Source organism: Ambystoma mexicanum, chromosome 8 (genome assembly GCF_040938575.1).
Source record: "Ambystoma mexicanum isolate Mex_15411 chromosome 8, UKY_AmexF1_1, whole genome shotgun sequence".
NCBI lineage: Eukaryota > Metazoa > Chordata > Amphibia > Caudata > Ambystomatidae > Ambystoma > Ambystoma mexicanum.
This window is the reverse complement of record NC_090929.1, coordinates 508789723-508814561: the sequence shown is the minus strand read 5'-3', so window position 1 is coordinate 508814561 and position 24839 is coordinate 508789723. Positions and strand designations below refer to the sequence as shown.

General features: G+C 44.1%; 1 protein-coding gene across 3 annotated transcripts in view; it reads right to left on the bottom strand.

The window, feature by feature from the left end:
- Positions 1–750: 750 nt before the first annotated feature.
- PRKCZ (protein kinase C zeta) overlaps positions 751–24839 on the bottom strand; it is a 1951357-nt gene continuing 1927268 nt past the window's right edge. For all 3 annotated transcript variants that reach the window (XM_069610174.1, XM_069610176.1, XM_069610175.1), the window contains one exon: positions 751–3472. In XM_069610174.1, the coding sequence (XP_069466275.1) occupies positions 3385–3472 (88 nt within the window). In that variant the 3' untranslated portion in view covers positions 751–3384. The remainder of the gene's footprint in view (positions 3473–24839) is intronic.

Below are 24839 nucleotides of genomic sequence, written 5' to 3'. Positions count from 1 at the left end.
GATATTCAATGTGATATTCAAATATAAGAAATTCAGAGATCGGATTACTTTTTGAAAATTGTTACAAGAGTTTGCAAGCTGAAAACAAATAATTTTATTCCATAAATCATAAAACATATGGTTTACAAATAGTATTTTCATTAACTGAAATATGCCTTTTACCTTCTGCTATATGAAAACAAGTTAGTATATAAATCAGGGTAGATGGAAGAATGGTTAACATAGTTAAATATCGAGACTACACATGCATACTGCAGCTCATCAATAACTGTAGGGGAGAATCTCTTCCCAAATGATGCCTTTTTTATTCTGTTGTCCATTAAATCACTTGATTTTGTTATGCCCACTTAACCCCAGAAAAGATTTAAAATAAACACTGCATTTGCTAAGAAGTAAATACTTGACCAATTGCAGGGACACAATATGACTTTTCATAGTGTTGTGTGAAACAAGCTAGATATTCCTGTAAAGATTAGAGTGGGAAGGTTCTTACTAATTTCTCAAAAGCTTGGATCACAATGTGTACACTTGCTGGACTTCTAAGCAAATTATAAAATGCATTTGAAATCTAAAGACCCCACCAAAACTGGTCTTTCCAGAAGTGGTGTTAGGCACAATGAGGAGAGCTTTCCCTGGAGAACCTTATATCATACAGCCTTTCATTGGATCCGCATCTGACACAAGCACATACAAAGAAAGACTCTCTCATAGCAACCATCTGCAGAGAAAGTAGAAACAATGCCAAGCTAATAGCTTTTCATTAAAGACTTTAATTGATGTGCAAGAATATAAATGATCTCGGCTGTTATGGGTTAGTACACCATACCTGCACAATTAAAACTGGGCAGCAAAGATCTTAACTAAATAATCATACAAAACTACAAGAACATATTTACTGTTTTACAATCATTAAATTAGCAAGATCTTTCATTTACTAGTTCAAATAAGACAGCTATATACCAGTACCAGGTCAGTTTGCAATATATTAGGTTTTCTTTCTTTTTTAAACCACACATGTAATTTACATCCTTCATTTTCATTATTTAAAAAACAAGATCTTCATATAAAAAGTTTGCCCTTCATTATGAACAGAACATTTCTTCATACACTTGCACACGAGCAACCAAACGTGTAACCAGCAAACTATTTGGCAACAGAGCAACATTTTGAATGCCTTAAATTAATAGTATAAAATTGTGTTTTTTTTTTTAGCAAATATACATCTTTTTCTTACACCCAGCATAACCCCACCCCTTCCCAAAACATAATTGTACGCCACATAAGGTTTGGTGGATGAGAGGATTATTTTTAGTTTCACAGAACTCCTCATTACCGTCCCCACAAGACTTATCAAAGAACAACCTAGACCAACCTCTATAAGAGCTGCTTTGCAAAGCAGGTTACCATACAATGAAACTTGTGTGGTAAAACTTTAAGGATTTTAATACAACACTGATGTTCAGGGCTACATGAATGAATTAAAGACAAGTTATGATTTAATTACCTGGCAGAATACAAGGTTAGGCCCTTCGAACCAAAGTTCTATTCACCGGTGGTCACGCCTTACCATAACCAGAAAAAGCCACAGAAACTTTGCAGAGCAAACTCGAATAAGTAGGCAGCCTGGGGAAGACTCCAGTTTTAGTTCTGGGAGTCATAACAATTGGGAGTGGAACGAAGAATAGGAAAGGTATGCAAATACAGAATGATTTGCATTTATCTGTTCAAACTTATATATTGAAGCTTGGAAAGATGCCATGTCCGTTACCCTAATGTAGTGCTGCACCCTGAGAAATCTACATTTCAAATATTAAACAATGGAAGGGGGAGGAGTAAAACCGTGGCTCATCCTGCATAAATTCCAGCAAGGTGTCATGGCACAGGGTTTAAATGATGTACTGTTTCACCTACAAAGTTTATTTTGTACTACAAGCCACAAAACGTACTTACAGTGAAATCTAGCAAAACGAGATACTGCCTCCAATGTATCTGCAGCAGAGGCTAAAGGGACTTTACAAGACTTTTTGGAAGTTATAAAATAAGCAATGTACAGATTTTGTTCTTCAAATAAAGAAATAGGCTATTCTTTTTACATAGGTCAACTATTTGAGGTCAATCCCTTTGATATACGTTCCCTAATATAATACATTTTGCAAAGAGAAGGCCAAATCGACAACTTGCACATCTGCACGTTAAGGTGCTTTCTCTCCCTCTCACAAAACTACGGCAGAGGTGCGGAGGCTCAATTTACAAAGCATTCCATTCAAGGTATGTACATGGAGGATTCTAAAACAGATTCACTTTATTAGAAGTAGGAGGTGTGCTTTATTAGTAAAGAAGATTAATATTGATAGTCTATATTTTCTGCTCTACATTAAGGCTATTGATATACACCCTTTAATCAATGAACTCTGCTATTTTTTGGACAGTTTGATAAGAGAAAAAGAAGTCTGCAAAAATCAACTAACACACAAAGTAAGTCATGACTTAGGCACTGTTTGAAATCTGGCAGCAAACTACCACGTGCAAATTTTGGTATTTTCCTTGATCTGTTTCTGGCCGGTTATTGCTTTTGAGGTTCAACTGCTTTTGATTTATCATTTTCATGGCATTCCTATTCCGTGTGCAATATCGATCAGCTTGTTTTTTGCACCCCAAAAGTTATTCATCAGAATAGTTTGATCCCTAGATAACCTAAATAGCACGACCAAAATAGCATGACAAGATTCCTTTAGTGATAACTGTTTTGCAAAGTACCAAATCAGAAAAACCTGTTTTAGATGCAGCGCATCCATTTAGGCACTTTGACTCTGCACCTAAACCACGTTTTAACTACCAATAAAACACAACTCCAGTTCACGATGTGAAGACATTTTTGGATGTGTACCACTTGTTAAAAAACGTCATAAAAAGAATAAGCTTTCAACAGCGCATTAACATTTCCTTAGGATGTAACATTCGAAGATTTGGAAAGCCCAGTGTGTTGCATTTGATGCAGCAATCGAAGCGATCTGGCAATGATGTAGTAGGGAAAAGTCTATTCTGGCTTCTCCCCTTCCTCCCTCGGCAATCAAAGACGTAATAAATGGATGTTGAAGGTCAACCATGGAGCAGACACAAAAACGTGAATTCCTTCGATGATAATTCAACTGCTTGTGTAAGCATCCTAATGTCTCGGAGCTGATACAGTTCAACAGAAAATGCCCCTTACAATTCCATACTTCGCCTTTGATTTTCAGCAGCAGTCATTTGTTTTTCGTTCTCATTATTTGTCTTTGTTCCCGCACTGTTCATCAGTTCCCGAGCCTCGCATGCATATACTGTAGTTAAGGATACCATTTGGGGTTCATACGCATTATCCATCAACAGAGAAAAGCTGCACCTTCACACCGTATCCTCCGTAGACGACAACATTGGACTAATATACTCAAATCCTTCAAATTCAGACTGGTCTATTCTTTTTATTACATCTCTGTGAAAGAAAGAAAACAAATTTACAACCTTGCATCACAGTTAGTCATCATGTTATACATCAATTTTGTATGTACGTTCCTATTTATTTAGTGGCTGCAGTGCAAGAAGCAGAACACCAGTTAATTGTAACCTTCTGTCCTCCAACACATGTTTCATTCCAATGGCCCTTGTGACATTGTCCCCTGGCTGCAGTACTGGGGCCATCTCAGGGGTGTCTGATGTGCAAACACTACAGAAATTGCAATATGGATTATTGAAGGTTTACCTGTGTCGCCTACGTATCATCCAAACGACAGGACTAATGTTGTCAGTCTCTAGCTTTTTTTTTTCTTTTCCCGAAAACTTTTATTTATCATACTGTGGTAAATGGCATGGACACATAAATCACAACAAATATAAGCATAATGGCAGGATTCACAGCACTCCATACTCCGTAGCACATTATTTAAAAAAGAAAAAAAAACACCCCCCCAGCATCGTCACTTGCCCTCAGAACTTGCCCCGTACCCCACACATCAGGTGTCACAATAATGACATGAATTGATGAATAATCAGAGGTTTCGCAACCATGGATGGGTACTTCTCTGCAAAGTCAATAAAGGGCCTCCAGGTATTTACATACTTGACGCATCTCCCTTCACACAGTGCTGATTTTGTCTGCCACCAAAATATCCCACACTTTCACCCACCACATCTGGGCTATCGGCCCTTCAACCAATTTCAAGTTTCGGGCAATGGTCAGCTTAGCCGCTAGGAGAAAGTGACCAATCAACATAGCCATGGGACCCGGCAGGGGAAATGCCCCGTCTCCCATATCCCCCAGCAATACCATGCGAGGATCCGTTGGTAGTGACAGACCTGCGATAGCTTGGATTCTAGACAACACCTTCTTTCAAAAGAGACTCACTTTCCCACATGTCCATACCATATGAGAGACTCCACTGCATCACACCCACGGCAGCAATTCTCTGAGTACTCAGCTAACATTTGGTGCAATCTTTCCGGTGTCAGGTACCTTCTGTAACAGAATTTGTAGGAACATTCCCTGTTCGTCACACATCTATAGGATTTGTGCATCCGTGCCCATATTCTCAACACCACCTCATCCTCCATCAACCCCCTGTCCCCCACACAAGACCCTTTTGCCATTTAAGCATGTAGGGCAGGTGCACTACTGGGTTCCCTGTGGCCAATAACTTATATATTTGAGAAATCACACCCCTAGAGAATCCCCCCTCCCAAATAGCCAATTCAGGAGCCTTCAGTGCCCCCCCCCCACTTCGTGGGAGGGTAAGAAGTCCAATGTTGCAATTCAGCGTAGCAAAACCACTAATATTCGGGTACAGCAAAGACCTCTTTACACTCATTAAAGGGCAGGGGTAGCCATCCCTTTACAGCTGCTGCAGGCTATCCAGTGCCACAGCAACCCACGCCCCAAAACTTTTTTTTGCACCCTGGTTGGAAGCCTGGATTATTCCAAATGGGCGCAAGTGGTCTCGCACCCGATACTGTACCCCATCTGCGAAGCACCCTCCCCACGCAATAAAGTGTGTTCCTGGTTGCAGTTAGCAAGGAGACCCCAGCAGCTCCCACAAGAGGACCCTTCTTCACAAATGGGAGTTACTCCAATGCCACTGATGAGTGGACCTGTTCAATCCCTTTCCATCTAGAGTGCATTCCAACGTTGCCCCAAGTGACCACATGCGAGATCTGTGTGGCCAAATTACAGCGAAGTATCAAGGACACCCCAGGCCACCCACAGTCACAGGCTTCAACAACACCCTCCTAAAAATTCTCGCCATTCATTCCCCCATATGAATTTAAAAATGTTTCCCTGCAGGGTGCGCAGCTCCCAGTCTGGGATTCTGACAGGCAACACCAGACAGAGATAGAGCAGCCTAGGGATCATGTCCATTTTCATCGCAGCAATCCTGCCGAACCAGGATATTTCCTGCCCTCCCCAAACTCACTAAACCATCAGACAACTCCTGAAACAAGGGTGGGAAGTTCGGCGGAAAGCCTCTGAGACTTTGCTTGGAATCGGCACACCCAGGTAGGGGATACCTTCCCGAGGCCATTTTATCGAGCCAGAGCACTCACAGGTGGCCCTATCCTGAGGCTTCACCGAGATATCCAACCCATGTGATTTGTCGTAATTGACCTTGAAGCCTGAGACCACCCCAAATTCCGCCAGCTCCCGCAACCCCGTCACCAAGGAGGTACTGGGGTCCCGCAAGGTTAGCAGAATGTCATCTGTATAGAGAGAAATCTTATAGTTTACCCCACCTACCACAATAATTTCTATGACAGCGCTATTCCTAATGTGACAAGCAAGCGGCTCCATGCTCAGCGCCAACACCAATGGGGACAGCGGGCATCCGTGTCTTGTAACCGTGACTATCGAAAGGCCAGGAGAATGTCATTGGTTAACCTGAAGGAAGGTCGACTGGTCCCGACAGATTGCCATGACCCACTGGATAAACCCCGGACCAAAACCAAACACTTCAGCATGCGCCGGAGGTACCCCCAGTCCACCCTATATCCACCCTGTCGAAAGAATTATGGGCATCGAGCGCGACTATCCCCACGTCCGCCCCCAACGCCTGCCCCACTTCCAATAAGTTCAGAACTCGCATCACATTGTCATTGGTGCTGTGCCCCGTGAAAAACCCAGCCCGATCACCATCGATAATCTTTGGGAGAACCCCCATCAAACGTTGTGCCAGAATCTTAGAGAACAGCTTCAAGTCTATATTGATGAGAGTGATGGGGCAATAGGAATCACAGAGTGCCAGATCCTTCCCCGGCTTTGGGATCAAAACAGTAGCAGAGAGATCCATGGAAGCAGTAGTCCTACCTGCAACCAAGAATTAATTCAAGACATCCGTCAGGGGGGCACCAGGAGAGGGCAATACTTTTTAAAAGGGAGCCGTAAACCCATCCGGACCAGGAGCTTTATTTGTCTTAATAGCCCATTATACTTCCCCTGGCAAGATCAGGCCCTCCAGCGCATTGCACTCCTCATTTGACAGCCCTGGTAGTCCTATGCTTTCCAAGTATTTAAGCTGAGCATCAAACGGGCCGGCCTCCTAAGGAAACGCCTCCCTAAAGTGGGTCTCAAATATCCCCAATTTGTCAGCTTCACCACGCTTCAACTCTCCATCCCATAGGGCCAACACTGTATTCTGAATTTTAGAAGTTTTCTCAATTCGGCCAGCAGGAGACGATTAGACCTATTCCCATTACCATAGTAATATTGCCTGGGCTGTCCTGTCTGCTAGATGTTCTTCCAACAGTTTATGCGCGACTCTCAGCTTGCATAAAGCCGCACGCGAGTAGCCCCTCGTGTGCTCCTGTTCAGCACTTTTACCCTCCTCCTGTAGGCCTGTCTGGACCAGCTGCCGCTCCCTAGTGTAAGCTGCAGCTCTGCTGATTAGCTCCCCCCGCACCACTGCCTACCAGACTACCCCTGGGGGGGAGGGCCCTAATAGCTATTCTAATGAAAGTAATTAGTGATTACCTCACCTATCTCTCTACACAGCACCCGGTGCCTCAGCACTGGGTCATAGAGCTTCCATGGGTGCCTATCCTTTCTGGTCTGCTCACAATTGCCAGAGTAAGCAATACCTGTGCATGATCTAAGAGCATCCTTGTTACTATGTCCACCCCATGTGCGCAAGGGCATAGCGCTCTGGGGATCAATATGAGGTCTAGTCTGGAGAAGCCCCTGTGAAAACATGAATGGAATGAAAAATCCCTATCATCTTCATGAAACAGCCTCCCTCCACCAACCCCAATTCCCGAAGTAGCGACATGAAGGATATTGCATGCTTAAAGTCTAGCAGGTAGAGATTTGTCCAACAGAGGATTGGGCACAAAGTTAAAATTGCCCCATCAAGATTTGTCCATCAGCGAAGACAAGTGCGTGCAAAAGGAAATTATCCTGCCCCACATTAGGAATGTAGAACGATATCAAGGTGAACATGCGCTTCCAGATCAGACCTTCTCAATCTTGTGAGAGAGATACTCTGTACTTTTGTGCATTCCTTTTGAATTTCCGCCACCAATTCATATAAATTCGTCTTGGTGGACATCTACGTGAGCAGGGCCAGAAGCAGATCCGCCCGTGGACTTGAGCTGTCACCACCTCACTGGGTCTAATCTTGTCAGCTGGCTGCAGCATTCCGGAGAGGTCACATTGCTTCCCTGGCTTGGGAGATTTGGTGCAGGCAGGAGTCGGAATCTGGGAGTGGACCACTCAAGAGCCACACGTACTGTGCGCCATCCACCCTGTCACGGCCAAACATGCCAGCCCCTTTGGGACCACCCTACGGGGTTCACACTGTGCTTAAGATGCTGGTCACCGCCCTGCCAGCGCTTCAGCTGCTGGCCAATGTAATGTACATCGAGGGGGAAAAGCCTTGACGATCACATGCCATGTTCGAAGGAGCTGCAGGCCACCTGCAACAGCAGTGACTACGTTATTCAGAGGCTTGTCTCACAGAACCCCAAGACGTTGCTACATGACGGGCTGTCACTCCTTGTTAAGCTTCCTATAGGTGCAGAGTAGAAGGAAGGCAGAAACTGTGCTTGTTGCCCTCTGATGACATACAAAATGCTTCCTCATCCAGTAAGGGCAATGTTAGATTTAAAAGGGGTACCTGAGTATTTCAGTCATTCCTGGGGTCTGCAACGTGCTGAGCAGCGCCGCGCAGCCTAAACCCGGCACACATCTCCTTCACCGCCTCTTCGGCCTGGGTATCACAATAGGTAGGTTGTCCGCAGCACAGTGGGCTCTGCTGCGCTGTCAGCTGTAGAGCAGAGGACCCGGCAGGCGGCATATGCAATCTGCTCCAAACCAGCCGCACCACTTGCCTGCGGGGCCGGTCACTCAGCACCACAGCCCCCCAAAGCAATGCTCACTGCTGCAGGCTCTCCTCCACAGCTCCTGCTAGGACTCCACACACCAGTCACAGTAGACCAGACGTTAGTGCAAAGCATTTGTCAGAGGCTTTTAAGGAGCCATCTTGCTGATGATAAGCCTAGCCATGCCCCCCTGACTAGCTTTTTATAGTTGATGTGGATTGCCTCACTGAGAGTTGGTAAACATGTTACAAGTCTCACAATTGGAAATTTACCCAGCTAAGGCTCTAGTGTGGGTAGAACAAATTACTTACCTCTTGGTAATGTTCTTTCTGATGGATGTTGCCCTCATGGATTCCTCTTCTATGATAATCATATCCACAGTGCAGCTGTTCTGAAACTACCACAGCCAAGGGGTGTAGCGCAGCTCTGTCCAACGCCTCTATGTACCCCCCCCCCACTGGACATGACATTGCAGGCCAGTATATATGGAGGTGCCGTGCCAAGTGACCTCAGTTCCAACTTTTTTCTCTAACATTCTGAGCCACACTGGAACTGATGGTGTACTAGCTGTCCGCCGAGAGGGGCAGGTAGGGAGTGCAATGAGGAATCCCTGGGAGGGACATCCATCAGAAAGAACATTACAGAGAGGCAAGTCATTTGTTCTTCTAATGGATTCCTCATCTATGATAGACTCCCAAAGCAGTGCATAAATCTGGGGGTGGGAGGAGAGCAAGGACACTACCTAAACCAGAAAACTCTAGAGGACCGACCTACACAAACAGGCTTCCTGGCCTGAAAGGGAATTCAAGCATTAATGCTAATCAAAAGAGTGCAGAGACACCGATGTTGCCACCTGGCAGATGTCCAGGACATGGACTCCCCTCTGCTGGATTAGAGGTGGCAGCCACTCCGCAGGTAGAATGGGCTTTGAGACCCTCAGGCACATTCCTCTCACCCAGATCATAGCATTCAGAGAATGATCCACCTTGACATGGTCTGTTTTATTCACTAGCCTGCCAGTACAAGCCTCAGCGTGACCAATGTGAAGCTGGTGATCTTTTCTAGCCTCTCTCGTCCGAGAGACATAGTAGCTGAGAGCCTGTACTGGGTACAGCAGATGCAACAGTTCCTCAGCGTTAGAAGAATGAGGCAAATGAAAAAAAACACAAGATGATGGATCTTTTGAGGGAGATGAAAAAACACAAGATCACTTTTGGAAGAGGGTCTCACTCTCAAAGAACAGAACACCTGGAGCTCCCTCACACATCTCACGGAAGTGATGGCAACCAGGAAAATCACTTAAGGTTAAGCTATCTAATAGAACAGGAATGGAGGGGCTCAAACAAAGCTCCTATAAGGAACATCAACACCAGATGCATTTCTCACGCTGGAACCACAAACTGCATGCAGGAGACTGGTTACCCAAACCCTGCAAGAACTGCATGATAGTGGTGGTTGTGAAGAACAAGCCCTGTTCCGGGGGTCTCTTGAAAACCAAAATAGCGGCGAGGTATCCCTTAGCAGTGCCTGGGGAGAACTAAGAGAACTATGAGAAAATAAGGGTTTGTGATGAAAACACACGGAATTGATGTGCTAAGAGAGCAAAGAGATAATGGAAAGGCCCAAAGAATCTGTGATGACTGAAGAACCTGCCAAAGTTGGAACCGTGAGTGATCCCAGAGAGACTACCCAGGAAGTCATTGGATATAAAATAATTCGACAAGAACAACAAGGTTGTGGAGAGGCCCTAGACAACTCTGAGTGTACCAGAGAGCATTGGAAGACCTAAAAGCTCTGTAAGAGCTCTGTTCTCACCTGTCGGGGTGGTGGTTCTTCATGGGTTGTTGAAGTTCCACATCCTCAGGTTTTACACCTGGTATCAGATTTGGTGGGCACAACAGGTCCCTAGGGCTTCAATTCAAAGTGTCATCAGTACTTGAGGTAAGACTTCTGGTATAACCTTGCCAGAGCAACTGCTGCACAACCAACAGTAAGGGAGCTACCTCATTACAGATCGCAGCCTTCCTTTTTATACCCGCCCCTGGTATTGTGAACCGAAAAAGTAGTTTGAAGATAGAACACGCCTCATCACCAGGAGGTGAACACAAAGTTTCAGTCCAGAAGAAGGGAGTCACTCTTCTGGACTAAGAAGATCCTTGTTTTTCCTTAGCTAAGAGTGTAAGGGACGGAAATAGGTTTTGGCACAGAACGGTGGACTATTTTCTTTAGAAAAATCCTATTTAGTTGAGCCAGGGAAACCACTCTTAGTGTTGGGGACAGTTAGGATGCTCCTCTTATTTTTACCCAAATAAAAGTCTGTAACCACAACAATGCCACCTGTGTGTCGATCTCCTTCCACACCCTTACGGGGACCAACTGCTGTGGGACACCATAAGTAGTGGAGCATCGTAGGCCCCTAAGACTGGGGCCCAGTCCACAGAAGAAAAAAGGGAGGAAGTCCCAATGGCATTGTGGGGGAAGGAGGGAGGGCGGGTGGCGTTCTGTAAGCAGAAACCTGTCTCGAGTTCCCTGCTCCTGTAGTTTCTAAAGTTGCCGGAGAGGCATCTCCCGTGACTGGCTTGAGACTCACCACCGGAGGGCAGCACACCATCATAATCCACAGCAGGGAACGGAAATGGTGACCATAGCGGTTGAAGCATGACACTCAGAAGCTTGGCGTGCAGAACTAGCCACAGACAGAGGCTGCTGTGGGCCCTGAGAGAATCGCCCAGTATGCAGCGGGTTATGGGCCTTGGGGGTCGAACCCCAGTACGAGCCGGAATGCCCTTCAGGACAGTGCCCCCAGTACTAGCCCTCACAGAAACGTAAGTATCCTTAAACCAAGGTTCAGTGACAGACTTCTCAGTGCAGCCACCGGTAACAGCCTGCATATAGGTCTCGGGGCAGACCTCGGTAGTGCAGTGGCTAGCGCAATAGGCCAGATTGGGCCCTCCCACCTATGTAGGCTCCAAAGAAGGTATCACCAGGTTGGGGTGCAGAGCAAAAAGACTTACCTTCATGAAAGCACAAAGCTTATGATGTTATCCAGAGGACTCACCTTGAATATCTTCTCTTAGCACAGCAGCTGGTACTTAAGCGACTTCTGAGAAAGTGCATCAGTTGTTTCAGCGGTGAAAAGGCCCCAAACACTTTAGACAAAGAGTGGGGGTCTGCACCCGAAAATGGTGGGCAACACCGTGGGCATACTAAACACCCTGCTTTACATGGCATGCACAGCAAAGGAACCATAGTGAGTGGGAGAAAGAGAAAGTAAGATCAACAACTGCCAGAAAGATGTAAACTTAAGAGAAAAGCTCTGTTGGGCGTCTGACCCATGCAGAGAAACAGGCAGAGTCTGGAGCATGCGGGCAGAATCTAGGGTGTGGCAAGGCCTGTAGCGTGCCTTTGCATGCACATTCTTAAAGGAGAAGCATGCCTTGCTGGCCTTAGGCTCCGGTCCCATCCCCGTACCTCCCCGGCAGAAAAGGCATTGCATTCACTGGGTGTTGTCGTGCTTTGAAGTTTTATTTTGCACGTACAAAAGCATTTCACAGAGCTTCACAACTTTTTGTGCCATTTAGACATGTTGAACAAGGGAAATACCTGTGCATGGCTTCCATTTCAAAGTGGCTATCTGGCTGCATTTCACATTGTCATCGGCTTGCAAACAGGCCACTGTCCGGTAGACCAAGGGCACATTCCATCAGAGCTGTGGCTTCTACTACAGTGTCCATGTCTGGTATCTCTGCTCTACATCTGCAGGGCTGCTATATGGAGGTCTACCACACCTTCACAAAATTCGACTGCATTGACAGGTATCTCAGGGAGGAGTCTTGTGTCAGACAGGCAGTGCTTCACAATCTATTTGCTTGAGGCGAGTTCATGGCTGCATTGGTTGTATACATGTACTGCTGTGCAATCCTATTCATAAGCATGAGAATCCATGAAAGATCCCATTCTGGAGAAGGAACAGGTTACTTACCTGTAACTCCTGTTCTCCAGCATGGGTATCTTTCATGGATCCCTCCTACCGCTCTATGGCTCTCGTCTTGGTTCCTACTGCCATATTACGTGCGCTTTAAATCTGAAGATGGCCACCAGGGGTGGAGCAAAGGAGGACCACTGGCATTGGGTGGGGCAGTATGGCCCAAAGTGACCGCAATGGCCTACACAAGTCCAACCAGTTTTAAATTGAAAGCAAAACTGCTTCATTGTTTTTTTGTGTGCTTTTTTTAGGGATCATGGTTCCTTTAATTAAGAAGCAACAAAAAGAACACAAATCTATGCGTCTCAGAGACTGGTGTTATATCAGAACTGGGAATTTGTTTTTTTATAGATTTTTTTATAAAACACTTTATTAACTTGAAAACTTGAAGTTACATTGCATCATAGGTTTCACAGTAAATAATGTGGCCTGGCATCCCACCTCATTGCTAAATATATATCCCTGAAAGCTCCTTCCTCATTCAGATATTTATCCTCCCCCATCCCATTTCCCCCAAATTTAAACAAACAAAAAAAACTACTTTATTGTTACGAGGATTCCCAGCCTGACAGCAGGGAATATTCATAAGCATGTGAATCCATGAAAGATAACCATGGTGGAGAACAGGAGATACAGGTAAGTAACTTGTTCGATCTGGCCCCCAGACTCAGACAGTGGACCTCAGTACAAAAGCATTTGATGTAACAAAGGAACATGCTGTTTATGAAATACAGGTTACGACCAGTTTATATTTAATACTGATTCCTACATTTTAAAAAGCACAGAATTTTAAAGTACTCCGTACCAGCGGGGTTTGAAAAGTGGTAGGATTTCCAAAGCAGTCCCGCCTGCTTTAAATGTAGAGGACTAGAATGTCTGTAGCTCCTCCTTGAGATTTAGCATACCTGTAAGAATGTTTCTCTCACTGAGTGCAGGCAACTGCAAAAGGCAGTCCATGTACAATGTCAGAGGTTTTGAAAAGGGTGTAAAAACCTCAATGTTTCCAAAGATATTTGCCTTGCACTACACAAAGAAGTATGCAATCTCATTTGATATTTTACCTCCATTGTGCTGGCTGTATAAATATTCATATTGATTGTTGTAGCATTTCAGCAATTCTCTGACAAACAAGTCTTTCATTGAACCAGTGTGTAGGACTGGGCATTTAGTCCAAAGGCAGTGTGTTAGAGCAACTGATGCCTCTCTGGAGCATACCATTGCTCATATACCTAAGGCCAGAGTGTAGGTTTCTTAAAATATAGGTTAGAAGCATGTTGACCATCCAACTGAATTGCTGCCGCTTCTACTTGCTTTTCCCAGGGGAAATACTGAATAAATAAGCCCATCTCATCCCATACCACTGCCATAATATGAGAAAATACCTATCAGGTTTCTTGCTTTTATTATTGGAGCTGATTGTGCTACCCTTTCTTTTCAAAGGCATCCAGCTTGCTACCTTCTCTATCAGACAGGCTAGATAGATGTTACCTCAAGAGTAGAGGACTTTATACAAATTCTGACTGCCACCACTTGTGCAAGGTTGAACTGGCCCTTGACATAAAATGGAGCAGAGTCTTTGGCATTGTAATTTTCAATCCAGCACCACTATGAACGCTGGATTTCAAAAGATTATTTTCAATATCTGTTTATCCACTTACCAAATATGGGCAACAAATGGGACGGTCCTTCGACCAGGACAACCTACATTTTTCAAATGTGTCTTTTGCCAACAAAATATCAAGTTGTTTTGGTTATCACAATCGCCCAAGAAATTAAATTGTTCTTGGGTGTCCACAGAGTGCTCAACTCATCTTTAATCACCTTCATGTTGGTTACCTCCCTGGAGACAGAACTGTATTCTCTTTCTCATGACTTGGTTACCAATCATGCTCTTAAACCTCCAGAGGCACTTATTGTTCCTGTATATTTTCTTGCTTTAAAAGCAGATGAAATAGTGGAAGGATAAAGACTCGTTTTTTAGGACTTTTAGGAGCGTGGTGCTTTTTATACACCTCCACCATTCTCCTAAAATATCGAATTAATCCTGACTTCTCACTGGATTCTTCCATCAACCCCCTAAAACTTTTCCAGGGCCCCTGTCCTCTGAAATAAGATGAGTTTCTTAGAAATCGAATAAGTGAAATTATTCTTGCTTTTGGTACCTTATGACACAACATCCATCGACCATGAATCAGCATTTAATAAACTGTTGTTTTTACTCACGGATGGGACAATTTGAGGTAGTTTGTACAAAAGCGGCTGAACTGGATGCATCCCAAAATCCCAACCTGTGCTATTCCGACATGTGGACCCTGACAGTGGCTATTTCTTTGTACTACCCCCAACACTCCATCCCACTGCCCTATCCTTATAGCCTTTGGTGCCACAGTCTGTTGACTGCAGGATATGTCGGTATTTTGCAAATATTTGCTTTATCATGATTCTGCAAATTCAGAATTCTTCATGTTGGAACATTCTAATATTCAAACTGCATGAACAAAGGGAGGATAGCTCAGGGGCAATACGCTCGCCTTGGAAGCATGACGACGCAGAGCAACACAGGTTCGATCCCTGGGTCCGCGCTTAGAAACCTCTGGGAATTAAGCCCGATATAAATAACCAATTACAAAGACTTGGAAGCAATGGTCAATGACAATAATGGTTTAGAAATCAAAGCGGATTTTGCAATGGAGCACTATCCAACTGCACCACAAGACTATTCTTACTCTAAGACTAAGCAGTCAGAGCAGGAAGACTAGATAAGCACGTTCATAGAAGTTGGTTGGGCACTGGTGACAAATTGAATGAATAGCCAGATTTAAATCAAGTGCTTCACAGTCTCTCTAACCCACCTTTTCTGGCCTCTATTTAGAGTGATTTATGAGACTTATGCTTAAGACCTTAAGGTTTTGCCCCCTGGCAAGATTCTTGACTTTAGAAATCAGGGAGCATTATTAGTCACACATTGGACATTTAGCAGTCTGTCGGCTGATCGTAAACCCAAAAACAAACACTGTCATAGAGGTATATGTAGAATGTGTTTAAAGTGAATAATGATCAAAATAGGCACAAGCAGACCACACACCTACTCTTGATGCACTGTGGAAGAACCAAAAATTGCATATGTGCCAAAACCACTAACTGATGTAATGAACCCCCAGATGAGTTAGATGGTATACTGGTTTAAAGTGCTATTTGCTAAAATGCATCCCAAACGTCTAGGTGGATGACTGTCCTAATTCGAGAATATAAATCTATGAAAGATCAAGTTCTGAACCAGTTTTTCATAAAGATAGTGCTTTTGACTTGTAAACCGAGTTCTCTGCTAAATACATGTGCCATCACTGACTTTGTGAACCCTTATAATCTCCAATGACGAACAGGATCTCTGAATACGTCACAATAGACAAACACTCCTTTTTACAACCATGAAATTACACATTCTTTGGTCTAAATGGCTTTTGTTCTGTTTTTATTTTTTTGTCATGCTAACTTCGAAAAACAAAGCAGTGATGTTTCCAACAGTTTCCTGAACTTTGAAAGCCAAGAAACATAAAAACAAGGGAACAACAGAGTGTGGTGAACTAGAAGAAGGAATCGCACTACAGCTTAACATTTCAAAGGTTTTTATTTTAAAAGACGAGAAAATGCCACCTATACCTATTGCTATGAGGGATTTTCCCTGCCTAAAAAACTAAATTAAGGGTGCTCGTCAATTGTCCAAATCAAAAAGAGTCCTGCGGTCAAAACCTAGCCTTGCTATGGCCATTCAGTGTTTCACATAATAATTAGACAGGGCAGTAGCCTTTCCACTCAGGCTTCTTCGGGGCAAAGCTCTTGGGTTGCTCCCCAAATACTGTTCATCAGTCTAACGTGGGTTTTCAATAGTTTATCACATTAAAGTCGTCAGTCCTCTCTTCAGATTCCTTATAACAGATTTTAAGTCAATAGACAAATCCAATGGTTCCAGTATCTCAAAAGGAGAAATTATTCTCTTAACACGATTCCACCAACTTGGACATTGGGAGTGTGGCGGTCTGGAATTATGGGTGCCAGTGGCACCATCCCGGCATCCATTTCTGGGCCCCCACACTACAACTCTGCGGGAGAGGACCGTTGTGCCCGGCACGTGTGACCTACCGGGCGTAACGTCACCTGCCTGCATAGTTTTCACAGAAGCACCGGCCCCATTAGCAACGGTCCTGGTGCTTCCGCCTTCCCACTCCCATGGAGTCCTATGGGACTCCACGGAAATGCAGAGTTACATTTTCCGGCGCCTGACTTCCCGATCCGCCGGGTGACACCGCAAAGTGAGGTGCTGGAAAAGTGTTACAAGTGTTACAAGGCCCGCCAGAAGCACCAGCAGGGTTACCGCCGGACTCGTAATGAGGCCCATTGTCTTTCAAATTGTTCTCGATTCCGGATTGAGTAATTGAACCTTCCAGGTTCCCTGTTTTCAAGTGTTGAAAAATGTGACTTATTTTTCTAGGGATCCCCCAAGCCTTCTGGTCCTCTGATTTGCTCAACTCAGCAGGGTCTCTTTTGGGCTTCCGCCCATGTCCAGCAATCAGGGTTTATCTGGCTCCTGTAAACCCTTTTGGCTTCTGCAGCTTCTTGTCTCCCTCTCTTCAGTTAAGCCCCTTGTGCTTTCAGATTTGCTTATCTCAAGGATGTAACCGTCCATTCCTCTCCCCGTCTTTACTTCCTCTGGAGCGCTCGTTTCCCTTTGCCTGCTCAGCTCGGCAGTTGTTACACTTTTTGTACAGAGATCTGGTTTCTCTGTTGCGGCCTGGTCTCAGCATCGATAAACAGGCCTCAGGCCCACCGTGGCTGCTCTGTCGTTGCGCCACGAGGCGAGACGGTCTCTCTACCGTCTATGTCTCCGTCTCCATTTTAGCATTGTTGCCATTCAAAACACCGGCCTTCCAGCGACTCTCTCCCATTCTCTTCTCTCTATGCTACCGCTGGTTCTGCGGTGCAGCGTGGCTCCGCCCCTCCAGGACGTTCTCACGTCAGAGGCTCACCTCTCCGTAGGATTCTACTTCCTCCATCCAGCTTCCTCGTCTCTTTATTCTTGCTAACTTATTTCTATGGCCGTGTTGATCTCCATCAGCTGTTGACTTCACCAGGATCCCAGTATTGCCTTCAGCCATATATCTGGGGGTAATGTTCATATGCTGGGTATGCCAATCCACAGCAATAATATCAGTCTTGTGTATTCCCATATAGGCAAACACAGTGTTCTTTGCAGGGAGTTCCTTGTAACGTGAGTCCTTGTCCCCTAGAGGGGAGTTGTCCTAGTGAGGTCCCACTTTCCCAGACACTAGGGAGGGTCTTGCTTAGCAGGCTTACCTTGCCTCAAAGGGGGTGGTTCCTCCTGGGAAGAAGATAAGAATTGCCCTGATTTGTCACAACAAACATTCAGTTATAACATGCAGAAGTGACACTGTCACTTTGTGGCAGCCAGGGTTTGTTTCCAGTCGGAGTTGTGGATCTTGGAATACTTTGCTCTACTTCTTAGTAGCAAACAGTTTTTCATAGATTCTGAGCAGTCGTATGCTTGATTTCATGGTCTTTCACAATATCTTGCTAGAGAAACCATTTTTTTGTCGCGCTACCGTGTTTTTCTGACTGTCTCCATAGCCAGTTTTTCACTTTTCTCACAAACCAGTCATGTTACGTTTTGACAAATGTGCCCCCTACATTGCGAAGGAGGCAAAGGAGAGCCAGGCTTTGTGTAATGGCTGCCTTCCAGACAGTTACACACTAAAAAGAGTGCCCAATCAGTCAGAAGATGTCCAAAAATGTTCATGGACAGGGAGAGACTCATGTTAAGGGCAAAGCTGGGTTTGTCTGCAAATTCAGCAGAGTCCTCAGCAGCATGGCTAATACCCCCTAAAGGTCCAAAAGGATTGAGGCACCAAGAGGTTCCCATCACCTCACTGGTGTCAACGGGAAGAGCACTGCTCGATCTCGAGACCTAACTCTCAACATGCTTGCCTTTTGCTGTTGGGATATATTTTGACACTAGGACCTCTTCTGCTGTGTGGGCCCTGGGTAGCTTTGCTGTGTATTGTAGGGAATGCATGGCATCGCAAGTATGACACTGACAGAATGGGTACAATTTGAAAAACTTTTGTTATAGTTTCTAGGGTTGCAAAACTCCTACTCTGCCCTACATTTATTTATTTATTTATTTGGATTCAGTTCAATATGAATTACTACAAAATTATTAAAACAGGATTTCATATCAATGTATAAACAATACATCATTTATCAAGCATACACCAAAAAAAAGAAATAATCCGTACATATATCAAAGCTTCACCAAAGAACCCTATAATAGGGCATATTTTACAATTTTCACATCAATGCATACATCCTAAAAACTAATCGGATCGTAAACATAAATGACAATAAAACACTTCTACACTACAAGGACTTGCATTATTCCTCATTACTATTAACTGTGTACATAGTGTATCATCTGTTAATGCCCTCGAGGTGCTTCTTTACTCGCCACCATACTCTGTAAAGGGCAATATGTATCGACCCACTTTGTGTTTAACCAGTACGTCCAAAATTCAGGGGTTTTAATCTACTCAATCGTAAATCAAGGGGCATTATAAAGTCATGTAAATAGGGCCCAGTTTAGAGCACTCCGTAAGTAGATGTCATACTGTTTCGATACATTTTGGAATATCACAGATTCTACAAAATCTACTTTCTTTCGGGATTTTCCATTGTGCACCTCGAATGGCTCTTACAGGGAGCTGATTTGTGTGCATCCGCAATCTAAATCATCGCACTTCAGGATCAGGGCATCGTAGTAAGTAGCCTTGTGGTTTCATATACTTGTGTACAACTTGCTCAACTTGGCAATAGCTATGGAGTGTCTGTAAGTGCTCATAATTATTAGTCCAGTCCCATATTTTCAAGCAGCGTGTAAAAGCACCTTTTAGTTTCTGAAAATTCGGACACCGCCTAAAGTCAGGTTTCCAATCAAGCTTACGAAACAGGTCTTTCACCAGCTTCATAAACCTGTTGTCAGTTTCAGGAGCATGATCAAGACAATAGTTAGCACCTAACTTAGTTAGTAGGGGATATATAGGAGATGTTTTAGATTTCAAGAAGAGTTCCCCTGTGCGTTTAAGCGCCAGAGATTTTAACGACACCAGGCCCAATTCGAGTCTTGTGTATTCAATAGAGGCAGATGGAAGTAGCCCCAGGACACAACGCCTGAAAAACCCTTCAAGCACTTGTAACCACTCCAAATCATGGATCTCCAGTGCTTCCAACCCGTATAACATAACAGGGCAAAACCACTGTTTATACAAATCAAGAATGCCTCCCAATGAAAACCCAACATATTGGTGTGCAAATCTACATACTATAAATAAAATGTGTGTGGCTCTACAAGATTTGCATATGACCGTCTCGCTGTAGCCCATTATGTTACTCATTTCTATTCCTAGATATTTGTATGTTTGGGTGTATTCAATGTTCCCAAGATCAGTAGTCATGGGTTGCATCTTAACACAACGTACAGAAACCAGCATAGTTTTTTTAAATTGTTTAAATTGATAGGCAATCCATGCTCCTCCGCATAACAAGCAAGGGCATTCAACATCACCTTCATTCCAGAAAACCGATGATCACATAATACAAGGTCATCAGCATAGATAGAGCATGGCAGCAACAATACATTGACCAATCCTCGGGGGGATTTAGCACAGAGTGTCATCTTGGAGGGAAGGTCTGGTATATAGAGGTTAAATAGCAGGGCAGCAAACATACACCCCTGCTTTACACCTCTACCTATGCTCATGTCCCCAGATAAGAGTCAATCATTACATAGTCAGATCTGTGCTGTAGTCCCCGTTTGTAAGGCCACTATGATCTGAAGTAGCCATTCAGCACAACCGAGCGCCCGTAACTTTTTCCACAGCAGCTCATGGTTAACTTGGTATCGTACGGTATGGTAATGTTTATTTATATAGCGCCTCTACACAGGCAAGTGTTTCAAAGCGCTCAAGGAGGGAAGGCACAGAGGGAGAAAACAGCAGCCGCTCAGAGCCCTTGAATTTCTGAGACGATAACGGTCTGCACAGGCAGATTAAGTGAATATGTTACAGTAAACAGTTTCAATACAGAAAATCGGCCTGCCGGCAATTCTGCAGTTTTTTCAAGTGCACATTAAGGGGCGTAGACTTGATTGAATACTGCACGGAAGTCGATGAAGGTAATATGAACTGATGGGCTGTTCTTGGATTTAGCACACACCATCACTGAGTCTAACAAACGCATGTTATGGGTAGTACAGGATCCTTGGCAAAAACCAGTCTGCAATGCATGCAGAATATTGTTCTCACTAACCCAGGCTTGCAAGTGTTCTAGGACAAACCCAGCAAATACCTTCCCCGTAGTATCTAAAAGTGATAGTAGTCGATAGATCTCAGGAAGCAAACAATCCACGTTTTAAATACTAGTACATAGATGGCTTTTTTCCATGAGGCAGGAATACGCCGCTCCCGAAAAAAAATCTTTGAGAGCAAATCACAGAGCACAACGGCCCACAATTCACAGTCGCCCTTGAGCACCGTCGCAGAGAGACCATTGTGCCCAAGAGCATGAGAGTTTGTTACTTTGGTTAAATGGGCTACCAGGTCAGAGATGCCAAAGGTCATAGGCCAATTTTCAATATTAGACTGAACTAGTGCGTCCTTTGCGGGACACTTCTTCATTCTTTCCTCAATGAAAGTAAACCATGCACTCTCAGGGATGGGGTTTATGATAGATCTATCTATGGAAGGTCTGGCTAGATTTATGATGCGCCACACTTGTTTGGTGTTCTGATTATTCAGCACCCCCAATCATCTTTTGCCTGTTAGCAGTCATGCCTATACGTTTCCTATGTTTCAACCAATTTTTATATTGATTCTTCATTTTTGGTATTTCACTTTGGACATCTTGTTTAGCTGCTCCCCCATTTTTCAATCTACGCATGTTCATACGCAACCTTTGTTTATGATGTTAAATTTCAATATCGAAGGTACACGCATGAGTTTTCCCTGGTAACAAACACTAAGATGTTCCTCTTGGGTTTGCCACTTTCAATGGCAAACTCCTTTAACCAGGCTTCCATCTCATCCCGTGTGCAGGCCTAATATAGAGTCTACAGTAAATAATGTCTCAGCCATCTTGTTATAGGCTTTTCTAATGTTTCCCTCAGACCACACAACACGGTTACCAGCTTGATTGGGTACCAAATCACCAGAAGCGTATTACCGCTATTCCAGCTTATCAAGAAGAAATGTCAAACTTAAAGTGGCATGGTCACTATCCACATTCTTATTGATGGTTACAGTTTTGACAGTACTAATCAATTGGGGGTTACCACATAGATAATCAATAGTGGGCCCTTTAGTCCCACAAAGTTTGGCCGGGGACATCGCCAGGTGTGCACCCATTAAGTGTAACAAGATTCCATTGTTTCAAAAATTGAAGCCAGTTTTCACCCTTGACATTGACGGACTTCTGTACTAACACATTATTTACTGGAATAGAGGTGTAAGATTCCTGTGTGGAGTATTCCCCACACCTTGCATTTAGGTCACTGCCGAGCAATATCAAGTCTACCAACATTCCCAAACCAGTTGGTAATGATCAAATCAATATACTTGAATATGTTATCAGTACTATTATCACTAGGGGGGGATGAGGGGGGGGCACACACATTTATGATTAGCATGCAGTAGATGCCTGTTACACTCTTGAGTTTCAACTCCACCGCCAGCACATTCTCACCATCTCCTGGGTGCGATATCATCGAGGATTCTACTTCTTGTTTAACCCCAATAATAAGACCCCCAAATGGGTGACCATTAGCACCCCTCTTGGCAAGTGTCTGATGAATTACATACCCATCAATCAATGATAACATTTTGCATCAGCCATGTCTCTTGAAGTATGAATACAGAGGACTTGGCAAGGTTATCAAGTGATGGTCCCTTTTGTAAGAAATGCGAGTGGCCACGAGTATTCCATGAGATCACCTCAAAATTTCACTTCTTCGGGAATTTCTATACCAGGTAACACCTTTTTCAACCATTGCCACCCTTTTTTGTCGTTGTATTCATCTGTCAGCATCTTGCTGTGATTACTGCCCATGGGAACCACCTTGACTAAAGATTTTATTACAGTGGTCACAACAAGACGCTGTCACCTGGGGTATTCAAGGTTTATCCAGTTCATACCCGAGGAATTTAAGCGAGTCAGCTTTATTTCTAATTAGCGACGCAATCATGGGCAATACAGAGTGTACACAGGCCATCCCACCAGACCCGCTTCTTTCAGGAGCAATATAGTCAAAGTCGTACGAGTTCAAAATAGGTAGTGAGGGGATTTTAACAAAGATTCTAAGTAGGTCAAGTCTATTAATATGCCTTTTCACCCCAGTCTCGATTTTGTACTTTATCGACAAGATCCAGGTAACCAGGCCGGCCGCCATATTCAAGACACCGGCAGTGTCCAAGGGGGGGAAGATGATGTCCAGTTTCAGCTTACGCACAAAACGGTTGAGATGGGGCAGGGGACACACAGTGCAAAGCAGAAGTTAGGCCAACATTGCCCGCTGCAGATTCATTAAGAAGCAAATGTGTTATTGGGACAAGTAGCACTCGCCTCATTATCTTTCAATAACCAACTGGTTAGAGTGCCAACATTTTGTTGGCAGTGTTTCCTTCTCCTTATGGCTCATTTGAATGTTCTTCATATTTAACTGGTTCTGGTTTAAAATGGTTACAGTTGTGGAGTTCAAGGGTTCAACTACATCTTCAAGAGTCTGTATAACCACTATATTTAACTGGTTCTGGTTTAAAAGGGTTACAGTTGTGGAGTTCAAGGGTTCAACTGCATCTTCAAGAGTCGTATAACCACTGTCAAGGCTTCTGCTTTTCACCACTTTTTCCGTAGATTTTCTGATCCTGCGTACCTGCTTATGTGTTGGATAACAAAGCAGCAATTCAGCCTGATCAGGCAGCTGCGACCTCTCATCTGTGGCATCTTGAGACTGAATTGTAATGACATTGCTGGTAATACGTTCGCTCTGCTGCAGCAATGCGGGTGAGTTAACATCATTGTTATGCTGATTGTTGTTATTGCAAGCAACTAGTTGGGTAATCGACGAGCCTTGTTTCAGGACATCTTCATGTATACATCCACACAACTTTAAGAGAATTTTAATGGCAAAGTTTAAAATGCCCCATGCCGGATCATCACATCATTTAAAGATTTGGCAGTGAGATGATCACTGGTATCAACTACTGTTTGTGATTCAGGGTCGTCATGTGCGGTCGCCTCATCCACAGAATGATTAGTCAGAAACATTCGGAGCGAGGCAGGTAGTCTCAGACTCATGTTCTTTTCAAGGACACTGTCTCGTAGGGTCAGATGTGTCTTTAATGCTGACCTCATTAGGTGAAAGTTGTGGGCGCGAGTTCGCTTGAGACCTGGAGTAAAACAGATCTAACAAGGAATTGTTATCAATGCTATCTATGTCCTCACATGTAATGTTAAAAGCAGATTCTGATTGAGACAAGTTATTAGCTTCCATTTGTTTGGCGACCTCGGTGGGGGCGTTTACAGGAGCAGATTGTGTGCTATCCACCACAGTATTTAGTTTAAAGTAGGTTGTAATCTGCCCAGCCCAACAGCATTTGAATCCTCCATAACAGCGTGTTTGGCAACATCTTCACTCCTATTGTCAAAATGCCTGCCATTATTTACTGCCCGTTTGTAACCCTGAGCCTTCACATATGGCTTGCTATTTCTCAGGTTGTAAGTGTGTTTATACTGTGTTTTAACTATCATAGTAAATCTCAGTCGCCGGAATAACCCTCTATTCACAGCAGAAACAGTGACAGTGGAAACCCCACTGCCGATAGTTCAGGACACTGTTACAAGAGCGAGTGCCGGAGTATCAAACAGAGCAATGAATGGGCACACAACATAAACAAGGATAAGTTACCTTGCGGTTACTAGGGACAGTCAACGGCACCTCTCGCCCTCCTCGCCGATCACGCCAATCACTTGGCAACACTTGGGTCGCTTCGCTTCCGGGGGAGCTTTTAAAAGAACATTCTTAAAGAGATATGCACACGCTCAGCTGAGATCCAAAAGCAGGCTCCAAGTACTGTGAGGTCAGCGAGGCAAATCCACCAGGACAATCATGCCAATCACTTGGCACACTTCCCTGCCCTATAACTAAGATGGGAGTAGTCTCGACCATCAAAAGAAAAACAAAACCGTCCTAATAGAGTTCGTCAAATCAAAATGGCCTATGCTAACAAAACCGAATGCCCGCCCTTGCTCTTGTACAGAAAGTGTATAAAGGAGAAATGTATGCAATGGAAAAATCAGTGATCAAATTAATAAAGGATGCTAAATCAGCACTCCTCCCCACGTTAGACCCCACAGAGTAAGGCAGTCTTTGTAGGCAGGACGACACACTCTG